Genomic DNA, 11,777 nt, shown 5'->3' on the forward strand with positions numbered 1-11,777 from the left:
GCGGTTTTTGTTAGTGAAAAAGCGCCCCATCATCTTGGACAAAAATGGTAGAGCGGATTTTAAACGCCACAAACTCTTTTTATGTTACACAATCATAAAATACGCTTTAGTTCAATGGGTTTCTTTTCTGAGTGATATCGCTTATTTATTCCTTAATCCAGTGTGAATTTTTTCGATTTTAGTCTTCGAAAAAGCGCCCCCCCCCCCTCCACCTAGTAAAGCTGGAGAACGGTTTTTCCAGTCACTGTTTCTTAAAGATATACGTTTTATAGTTACACAATCAAGGTAGAGAACAGTTAAATCAATAAGCAAAAACTCTCAGCCGTTAAATTTCTTTACTTTGACTGTTTATAATTCAAAACTGCAGCTTAAAATGAGCTTTTAATTTTTTTCTACCCCTTTTGGCGCCCCCTTAGGGTCGGCGCCCGGGGCGGCCGCCCTCCCCGCCCTCCCCTAGCTACGCCTCTGATCTTGTCCCCTCTAAAATTGGCAGATTATTGATGTAAATCTTGTCCCCTCTAAAATTGGCAGATTATTGATGTAAATCTTGTCCCCTCTAGTCTCAGTATTGGCAGATTATTGATGAGCGGACCAAGCATGTGGCTGTACAGTGTGGACATATCAACACACGAGCACAGGCCAGTGCATTCCCTACAAGAAAAGACAGCGCTTACTCCAGGTAGATGGGTACAGGTGGTGCTTACTCCAGGTAGATGGTTACAGGTGGTGCTTACTCCAGGTAGATGGGTACAGGTGGCACTTACTCCAGGTAGATGGGTACAGGTGGTGTTTACTCCAGGTAGATGGTTACAGGTGGTGCTTACTCCAGGTAGATGGGTACAGGTGGCACTTACTCCAGGTAGATGGGTACAGGTGGTGTTTACTCCAGGTAGATGGGTACAGGTGGTGCTTACAATACTCCAGGTAGATGGGTACAGGTGGTGTTTACTCCAGGTAGATGGGTACAGGTGGTGTTTACTCCAGGTAGATGGGTACAGGTGGCACTTACTCCAGGTAGATGGGTACAGGTGGTGTTTACTCCAGGTAGATGGGTACAGGTGGCACTTACTCCAGGTAGATGGGTACAGGTGGTGTTTACTCCAGGTAGATGGGTACAGGTGGCACTTATCCAGGTAGATGGGTACAGGTGGTGTTTACTCCAGGTAGATGGGTACAGGTGGTGTTTACTCCAGGTAGATGGGTACAGGTGGTGTTTACTCCAGGTAGATGGGTACAGGTGGTGTTTACTCCAGGTAGATGGGTACAGGTGGGACTTACTCCAGGTAGATGGGTACAGGTGGTGTTTACTCCAGGTAGATGGGTACAGGTGGTGTTTACTCCAGGTAGATGGGTACAGGTGGTGCTTACTCCAGGTAGATGGGTACAGGTGGTGTTTACTCCAGGTAGATGGGTACAGGTGGTGTTTACTCCAGGTAGATGGGTACAGGTGGCACTTACTCCAGGTAGATGGGTACAGGTGGTGTTTACTCCAGGTAGATGGGTACAGGTGGTGTTTACTCCAGGTAGATGGGTACAGGTGGTGTTTACTCCAGGTAGATGGGTACAGGTGGTGCTTACTCCAGGTAGATGGGTACAGGTGGCACTTACTCCAGGTAGATGGGTACAGGTGGCACTTACTCCAGGTAGATGGGTACAGGTGGTGTTTACTCCAGGTAGATGGGTACAGGTGGTGCTTACTCCAGGTAGATGGGTACAGGTGGTGCTTACTCCAGGTAGATGGGTACAGGTGGCACTTACTCCAGGTAGATGGTTACAGGTGGTGCTTACTCCAGGTAGATGGGTACAGGTGGTGCTTACTCCAGGTAGATGGGTACAGGTGGCGCTTACTCCAGGTAGATGGGTACAGGTGGCGCTTACTCCAGGTAGATGGGTACAGGTGGGACTTACTCCAGGTAGATGGGTACAGGTGGTGTTTACTCCAGGTAGATGGGTACAGGTGGTGCTTACTCCAGGTAGATGGGTACAGGTGGCACTTACTCCAGGTAGATGGGTACAGGTGGCACTTACTCCAGGTAGATGGGTACAGGTGGTGTTTACTCCAGGTAGATGGGTACAGGTGGCACTTACTCCAGGTAGATGGGTACAGGTGGTGTTTACTCCAGGTAGATGGGTACAGGTGGTGCTTACTCCAGGTAGATGGGTACAGGTGGCACTTACTCCAGGTAGATGGGTACAGGTGGTGCTTACTCCAGGTAGATGGGTACAGGTGGTGCTTACTCCAGGTAGATGGGTACAGGTGGTGCTTACTCCAGGTAGATGGGTACAGGTGGCACTTACTCCAGGTAGATGGGTACAGGTGGTGTTTACTCCAGGTAGATGGGTACAGGTGGTGCTTACTCCAGGTAGATGGGTACAGGTGGTGTTTACTCCAGGTAGATGGGTACAGGTGGGACTTACTCTAGGTAGATGGGTACAGGTGGTGTTTACTCCAGGTAGATGGGTACAGATGGTGTTTACTCCAGGTAGATGGGTACAGGTGGTGTTTACTCCAGGTAGATGGGTACAGGTGGTGTTTACTCCAGGTAGATGGGTACAGGTGGTGCTTACTCCAGGTAGATGGGTACAGGTGGCACTTACTCCAGGTAGATGGGTACAGGTGGCACTTACTCCAGGTAGATGGTTACAGGTGGTGCTTACTCCAGGTAGATGGGTACAGGTGGTGTTTACTCCAGGTAGATGGGTACAGGTGGCACTTACTCCAGGTAGATGGGTACAGGTGGCACTTACTCCAGGTAGATGGTTACAGGTGGTGCTTACTCCAGGTAGATGGGTACAGGTGGTGCTTACTCCATGTAGATGGGTACAGGTGGTGCTTACTCCAGGTAGATGGTTACAGGTGGTGCTTACTCCAGGTAGATGGGTACAGGTGGTGCTTACTCCATGTAGATGGGTACAGGTGGTGCTTACTCCAGGTAGATGGGTACAGGTGGCGCTTACTCCAGGTAGATGGGTACAGGTTAAACAAAATTATTTTGCTGTCTAGGCACCCATGGAACCTGAACAACATCCCAGAGAATGAGAGCTGTTTGCTCAAGTACCTGGGCCCTGTGGCAGGCATCACCATCCCCACGCTGCACATGGGCATGCTGTTTTCTACGTCCTGCTGGTCCACTGACCCACACAGCCTGCCATACATCCAATATCTTCACTCCGGCGCTGACATCATCTGGTAAGTTGTAAGGATCACATCATAGACCCACACATACATCCAATATGTCCACTCTAGGTCTGACCCACACAGCCTTCCAATATTCAGACATTCAGTTTTTCCCCTTAGACTATTTCTGTTGTAAAGTTTCAATAATGGTGTGACTTTCTGTTGTAAAGTTTCAATAATTATGTGACATTCTGTTGTAAAGTTCCAATAATTATGTGACATTCTGTTGTAAAGTTCCAATAATTATGTGACATTCTGTTGTAAAGTTCCAATAATTATGTGACATTCTGTTGTAAAGTTCCAATAATTATGTGACATTCTGTTGAAATAAAACAACTGACTAAGCTAAGGTCAATCAAGTCTAGAACAAATGTTGTATTGAACAAATTGTTGACATGCTTTTCTTCAGGTACTGCATTCCAAAGTCTCAACGTTCCAAGTTCCGTACAGCCATGCTAGAGCTCACACCTTCCCTGCTCAACAATAAGCCGAGGTGGCTCAAAGAGGATTGTGTAATGGTAGGCTCTGTACACACAATCATTGCTGTCAATCCTGTCCATGTATCTTCATTATTGACTTGTCTCATTGATTATTTCCTTTATTTAGGTGAACCCTGCCTTGCTGAAAGAACAAGGTGTAAAAGTGGGCCGATGTTTACACAGCCCCCGTCAGTTTGTTGTTGTGTTCCCTGGGGCCTACACAGCCACCATCTCTTGTGGCTACAATGTGTCTGAAAGTGTGCACTTTGTTGCCTCCACCAAGTGGCTCCCTACCGGCATGGAAGCTTCTCTGGTCAGTGATAGATTTTTGGTTTTCAGTAGCTTCAGACATTTGTTTCTTACTTCAGTCATTTGTTTCTTACTTCAGTCATTTGTTTCTTACTTCAGTCATTTGTTTCTCACTTCAGTCATTTGATTCTTACTTCAGTCATTTGTTTCTTACTTCAGTCATCTGTTTCTTACTTCAGTCATTTGTTTCTTACTTCAGTCATTTGATTCTTACTTCAGTCATTTGTTTCTTACTTCAGTCATTTGATTCTTACTTCAGTCATTTGTTTCTTACTTCAGTCATTTGTTTCTTACTTCAGTCATTTGATTCTTACTTCAGTCATTTGTTTCTTACTTCAGTCATCTGTTTCTTACTTCAGTCATCTGTTTCTTACTTCAGTCATCTGTTTCTTACTTCAGTCATTTGTTTCTTACTTCAGTCATTTGTTTCTTACTTCAGTCATTTGTTTCTTACTTCAATTATCTGTTTCTCACTTCAGTCATCTGTTTCTTACTTCAGTCATTTGTTTCTTACTTCAATTATCTGTTTCTTACTTCAGTCATCTGTTTCTTACTTCAGTCATTTGTTTCTTACCTCAGTCATTTGTTTCTTACTTCAATTATCTGTTTCTCACATCAGTCATCTGTTTCTTACTACAGTCATTTGTTTCTTCCTTCAGTCATTTGTTTCTTACTTCAGTCATTTGTTTCTTACTTCAATTATCTGTTTCTTACTCAGAGCCGGCGTTAGGGGGTGGCAAACGGGGCGGTCGCCGCAGGCCCCGCGCTTGAAGGGGCCCCGCGCTTCAGCAGCGCCATTGTTGCCTGAATTAGTTTGTAAACTTAAATAATCTTTGCTGAATTAAATTAAAAAAACAACCCAATGAAATGGCCGAAATTGTTGGATGTTAAAACTGAGGCCACGGCTGATGTTAGTGAGTTATCCTCTACATGGACTGGGACAGACCGTTATTCTAAAGAAAGACATTAGTGTCACACATCGCTGACACGGTCGACTCGCTATTGTCCTGAGGTGACTGGAGATGGCGGTCGCGAATTAGCCCCCGACCTGACATGGGAGGTAAAATCGGGAAAAACGTAAAAAGATACCCTATTGTTTGCGGACCGTTGAAGACGTTTTTTTAGTGAGCAGGCGGGGGTGCCTGTAGTAAACAGTCAGTGACCTGATGATGGCTTGCAGAGGAGGAGGGGGAGGGGAGCGGATGGGGACATGCCCCAGAAATCCAGAGTATTTATCCCTAAAATCACAATTTATACACGGTATGGGCATCTTTTATGTAATTATAGGCATCCATACAGTAATTATGTTCATATTTATTTTATATATTGTCAGGTCATCTTTAAATACATTATACTTGTATTTATTTTTATATTTTTGAAGGGCATTTATACAGTAATTATGTCCATTTTCATTTTGGTAAACTTTAACGGTATTCGTAAAGTGATTAAGCACATGTTTATTTTAATTAATTGTAGGGACAGTGGCGTAGCGAGGTCGGGTGTCACCCGGTGCGGCACTTAATGGTGTCACCCCCCCCCCCCCCAGAGGCGTAGCGACCCTTCCCAGGAAAAAACTTTCAAACTTTCGATTTGCACCCCCCCCCCCTCAAGTTTTCAATTTGCACCCCCCCCCCCCCCCACCTCAAACTTTCGATTTGCACCCCCCCCCCCCTCAAGTTTTTCTCTATATATTTTGCTATTTTTTGCCTTGGTGTCGACCCCCTAAATGGTGTCACCCGGTGCGATCCGCACTCCCGCCCCACCCCCCCCCCCCTCGCTACGCCTCTGTTTAGGGATATTCAGTATAATAGTTAAGGCCATAGTGATTCTTGTTTTAAAATAGTGTAGGCACACTAAACAAATTATAAAGTCTATACTGTTTGATATATCGGGCCGAGACTGTTTTATGGTAAAGTTCTCCTGATTTCTCAAACGTCTAAATTACCGGCAGTCCGAGCATGCCATCGCGAAACTCATAAATAACATGAAGCACATGGTTCACTTTCTATAGACACGGACCTTCTCTTGTGAGAACGCGGTCTTAATCTGTAATGTAATACGCGGACGCTCTATAAACACGCACCTTCTCTTGAATGGCTGCGGTCAGAGATCCAGTAACGTAGTACCCGAACTGATTTTTTTTTAGGGTTTGGCATCCCATAGATTTAAATGTACAGTTATCCTTCACGGGCTTCACCTCACCCCACCAACTGTCACCCCCCCCCCCCAGTGTTCCACCTTACTGAGCGTCCGTGATTACATTTGAGAATCATTTCATTTGGATATCTATAGCTGTAAACAGTGTTTTTCACGATTCGAGCTTATTCCGAAATCTATCAATGTTTTGCTATTTTTCCCGGCATCCACACACTTTGAATGCCACTGTTGAGAGTACCAGATGAAAGCACGTTATCGGGTGAAGATGAGTTTAGAACAGAGTATTTCTTATGTATAATGGATCAAGCAATTATTGGCATGAACACTCGATTTGAACAACTACGACAATACGATTCACTTTTTGGGTTTCTCTACAACATAAACACAATGAGAAAATTAAATAATGAGGATTTATTAAAAAGTTGCATAAATCTTGATATAGCGTTGCGATCGGTGAGCTCACGTGACTTAAACGGGGCAGATTTGTGTACAGAGCTCACAATGTTTCGAGAAATTTTGCCCGAAGGTATTAAGTCAGCCAAACAATGCCTTCAGTACATTTGGAGTATTCGGGATTCCTTTCCCAATACGGCGATCGCCTACAGAATCTTGCTAACAGTTCCAGTCACAGTTGCAAGCGTCGAAAGAAGTTTCTCCAAACTGAAGTTGATCAAGAACTATTTGAGATCAACGATGTCCCAAGACAGGCTTTGCGGCCTGTCGATTCTGTCAATAGAAAAAGACATAGCCTCCAGTTTGGACTATGATGATATAATCATGGAATTTTCCTCACGAAAGGCAAGAAAAGTAGATCTTCGTTTGTGAACGTACTGGTAAGATTTTCAACATTAATGTAAAAAAATCAGGTTTGAAGCTGACGTTCATCGTCACTTTGATGCGTGTCTCAAACTTATATCTGTTTTATTTTTTACTTTTCAAACAAAAAGCCTTAACAGAAACAAGCAACGTTTCGAAAGCACTTCTAAGTAAACAAATTATTTGTTAATCAGTGTCTTAATGTTAATACGACATTGATAAACAGCTTAAAAATACATATATATCGTTAAAAATATTAATTAGCGTTGAGAAGGAAAAAAAAACGCCTCACTGTACATGTTTTATTTAATTATACACCAATGAAAAAAATTTAAGGCCCCGCGCGGATGGTTGGCCATAGGCCCCGCGTACCCCTAACGCCGGCTCTGTTCTTACTTCAGTCATCTGTTTCTTACTTCAGTCATTTGTTTCTTACTTCAGTCATCTGTTTTTCTGCCAGTTATTTTCCCCTCATGACATGCTATGCTCTAATTAATTGTTGACCATTGACTCAGGCACTGACCAAGAGTGGTGAGAGGGAGCTGTTCTCTATGTGTTCCTTGTTGTGTGGCCTAACACAGGACAGTAAAGTGGACGCCCCAACATTGACCGAGGCTCTGCCCTTGTTCTCCTCTCTGGTGTAAGTCCACACATTCTTCCATTTAGTGCCAGACCAGCAGGTTTAGTGGCTTTAACAATTGGCTGCTCTAAACATTAGATCTGTCAGACGATCAACAGACTAAATTAATGACTTCAGATCTTAAGACTAGGTGATCTCAGCTATTAAATTAATGACTTCAGATCTTAAGACTAGGTGATCTCAGCAATTAAATTAATCACTTCAGTGATTAGGTGATCTCAGCAATTAAATTAATGACTTCAGTGATTAGGTGATCTCAGCAATTAAATTAATGACTTCAGATCTTAAGACTAGGTGATCTCAGCAATTAAATTAATGACTTCAGATCTTAAGACTAGGTGATCTCAGCAATTAAATTAATCACTTCAGTGATTAGGTGATCTCAGCAATTAAATTAATGACTTCAGATCTTAAGACTAGGTGATCTCAGCAATTAAGTTAGTGATCATCTTAAGACTAAACTCTATTCTGGGTAATCAGCAATTAAGTGGCAAATCATCTTAAGACTAGACTCTATACTAGGTAAATTAGACTTAGGATCATCTTAAGACTTACTTTATACTGGGTGATCTCTACGATGAAATGAGTGACATAAGATGATATTAAAATTAGCTTTTTGACCTGAGCAAGCAGTGCTGCCTGTTGTAAATGACCACACGTCTCCCCCAGGTACAAGGAGCTGGACATGAGGACACAGCTGTATGCTGCTGGCCTCCGGACAGAAAAGCGTTCAGTGTTTAATGAGTACACACCACCAGGCCCCAGTACAAGCAAGAAACGTCTGGCTGTGCTAGAGAACGAGAAAGTCTGTGAGCTCTGTGACAGGATCTGCTACCTCTCCATGGTATCTTCTGCCCTATTCAAATATCTCTCCATGGTATCTTCTGCCCTATTCAAATATCTCTCCATGGTATCTTCTGCCCTATTCAAATATCTCTCCATGGTATCTTCTGCCCTATTCAAATATCTCTCCATGGTATCTTCTGCCCTATTCAAATATCTCTCCATGGTATCTTCTGCCCTATTCAAATATCTCTCCATGGTATCTTCTGCCCTATTCAAATATCTCTCCATGGTATCTTCTGCCCTATTCAAATATCTCTCCATGGTATCTTCTGCCCTATTCAAATACCTCTCCATGGTATCTTTTGCCCTATTCAAATATCCCTTCCAGTTTCCTGTGATAAAATGTATACCTCTCCATGGTATCTTCTGCCCTATTCAAATATCTCTTCCAGTTTCCTGTGATAAAATGTATACCTCTCCATGGTATCTTCTGCCCTATTCAAATATCTCTCCATGGTATCTTCTGCCCTATTCAAATATCTCTCCATGGTATCTTCTGCCCTATTCAAATATCTCTCCATGGTATCTTCTGCCCTATTCAAATATCTCTTCCAGTTTCCTGTGATAAAATGTATACCTCTCCATGGTATCTTCTGCCCTATTCAAATATCTCTTCCAGTTTCCTGTGATAAAATGTATACCTCTCCATGGTATCTTCTGCCCTATTCAAATATCTCTTCCAGTTTCCTGTGATAAAATGTATACCTCTCCATGGTATCTTCTGCCCTATTCAAATATCTCTTCCAGTTTCCTGTGATAAAATGTATACCTCTCCATGGTATCTTCTGCCCTATTCAAATATCTCTCCATGGTATCTTCTGCCCTATTCAAATATCCCTTCCAGTTTCCTGTGATAAAATGTAACATACTCACTAGTTTGTTTATCTTGTACCTCGGGTGTTGAATGAACAGGATGAGCAGGTTCTATGTCTAGTGATAAAATGTAACATACTCACTAGTTTGTTTATCTTGTACCTCGGGTGTTGAATGAACAGGATGAGCAGGTTCTATGTCTAGTGATAAAATGTAACATACTCACTAGTTTGTTTATCTTGTACCTCAGGTATTGAATGAACAGGATGAGCAGGTTCTATGCCTAGAACATGGACTCAAACATGTTCAAAAGAAAAAGAATTTAAAAACCACTCGACTTTTTTTGCGTTATAATCAAGTAAGTAATTTTGTTTACATAAATAACTTGCTTAAATTCAATAGCCTATAATATGTGAGAAAACAATCATCACAGCTAAAAAAAAAACTAGTCAACACCCTAGGATGATGTGGGGGTCAGGGTTGATGGAGATGATGAAGACCCGATCCTTGGTCTAGTTTTATTTTTGTGTCATCACCACACACAAGTCCAATACAAAATATGATGTTCTTTATTTACAAAAATCAACTTCCTACTTCTACCTAACTAGTCTCTACTATATACTGTCTACTAATACAACTAACTACACACCTCTACCTAACTACACACCTCTACCTAACTACACCCTCCCATGACCATCCCTAAGACACTATCTACCTCTAACTTTAACATGTTTACCTGTCTGTTCCCTTACTCAACCTCAACCTATCTCCGACCATCTCTATCGCTACCTATCACTGTCTGCTTTTTACCCCAAGCTCCAGTGGTCAGCTGACCGTCCCACGTGACCGGTCAGCTCCTGTATTCCCATTGGTCTAAATAAGCTATAATCTGTTTATACCATCTACTTGACCTCTAACCTAAACTAGGGTCATCACAGATGATTGTTCTTGTAGTTTCAAAGATCAGCTTTTTAGCATTTACTGTATGCTTTTAAAGTAATTGGAAAATAATTTGAAAACAGAAAAAAAATTTACTGTAAATTTTAATTATTGTTATTGGCCTGAAAATTTCATACAATTTAGGCTGCAATCGGATACAGTCTTATAAAATTGCTTCTTTTTAGCATGATTTGAATGATGTTTTTGGAGATTGTTAAAAGTGTATATTATGTTGTCAACATTGCAGACTGAATTAGAATCTATGCTGAAGAATGCCAAAGACAGGTTAACTCTTCTAACATCAAAAACAGAACAAGCAATTTCTTCTACTGGCAGCAAAATCAAAACAAACACTAAGCAGACAACACAATAGTCTTATTTTTCTTGCTTCCTTTGAATTCCACTTTTTTGTTAGTTTTGGTGGAAATTTCTGACTTTTTTTTTTTTATAAAAAATTTTTTTTTTTGTTAGTTAAATATTGTTTTATGAAGTTGAATATTATTTTGTATATTTGAGCTTGATGTAATGTGTGAAAATACATTACTGAATTGATGTAATGTAGTTTAAAACAAATAATTCCTGAAATCTGTGGATCCTTCAATATACCTCAAACTTGTTTGTATTGAGTTTATGTACTTGATATTTCTTAGAATGTAAAACTGCAGCATTTGTTTTAAAGATCTTAATTTTGTATTTACAGCCTAATTGTACAAATGTGTTGTTTTTTTTAAACAAGTTTTTAAATATGCTCAGTTAAACAAAACAGTGAGATTCCTATGAAGTTTCTTTTGCACCTGTTACTAGCTTTAAAGGATGAAATTTTTGTATAAAACATTGTCTTATCTTATTGTTAATGTAATGTAACCTTTTTAAAGCTAGAGACCATTTTAATCATTAATATTTAAATTTTTAGAAGCAAATGTATTGGTTTACATTTTGTTATTTAAAATAAAATAATCATTTTAATGGGGCCTTATTAATTGGCAATGAAATGTTGTCAGTAATGTGAGGATTGTTGTAAGATTCAAGAACTCAGTATTTTTGTACCAGCATAACTCACATTTCATTCATATGACCATTTGTTCATGTGAAAATAGATATTGAATCAAGTGCAATTTGCCAAAAGTTAATTTAATGGAATGAGTGTATTTTTTTTTTAAGTTTGCATAAAAATATTGAATTTTCATTTATCTTGAAATTGTTTTATCTGTACAGAAATTTTGATACATTTTAATTGAACAATTGACAGTGCTAGTCAGATTCTTTATTTGTGTCATTTTTATATTCCTTTTTCTTCAACAGTAAAATTTAGTTAGGATTTAATTTAGTGTGCTGTTGAATATCTTTTGTTGTCATGGCCCTCTCCCCTAATCAACTGGTATTGTCTCATTGAAGTAAATGAAACCATTTTCTCATCTGTCACTCTCCAGTAATCACTAACTTTTTTTTTTATGACTATGTTAAGATTTTTAATAGAAAAAAATATTTATTTTTATACAATTTGAAACTGATGTATAGATTGTAAATCTGAATTCATGTTAGTAAAAAATTTATTACAACTATTTTTAATCTTGTTTGTCTCATGATGTGTTATCAGCTG

General features: G+C 40.5%; 1 protein-coding gene across 1 annotated transcript in view; it reads left to right on the plus strand.

Annotated features, from left to right (window-relative positions):
• The window catches only part of LOC131936680 (protein Jumonji), a 41,654-nt gene extending 29,915 nt beyond the window's left edge, over window positions 1-11,739 (plus strand). Inside the window, exons 15-22 of the mRNA XM_059293728.1 lie at window positions 561-679; window positions 3,005-3,190; window positions 3,588-3,696; window positions 3,785-3,970; window positions 7,455-7,579; window positions 8,249-8,423; window positions 9,489-9,596; window positions 10,425-11,739. Of these exons, the coding sequence (XP_059149711.1) occupies window positions 561-679; window positions 3,005-3,190; window positions 3,588-3,696; window positions 3,785-3,970; window positions 7,455-7,579; window positions 8,249-8,423; window positions 9,489-9,596; window positions 10,425-10,550 (1,134 nt within the window). The 3' untranslated portion in view covers window positions 10,551-11,739. The remainder of the gene's footprint in view (window positions 1-560; window positions 680-3,004; window positions 3,191-3,587; window positions 3,697-3,784; window positions 3,971-7,454; window positions 7,580-8,248; window positions 8,424-9,488; window positions 9,597-10,424) is intronic.
• The last annotated feature ends 38 nt before the right edge of the window (window positions 11,740-11,777 follow it).

The sequence above is a fragment of the Physella acuta genome, unplaced genomic scaffold (genome assembly GCF_028476545.2).
Source record: "Physella acuta isolate Inbredline_101_S28 unplaced genomic scaffold, ASM2847654v3 ptg000184l, whole genome shotgun sequence".
In the NCBI taxonomy this organism is placed as follows: Eukaryota; Metazoa; Mollusca; class Gastropoda; family Physidae; genus Physella; species Physella acuta.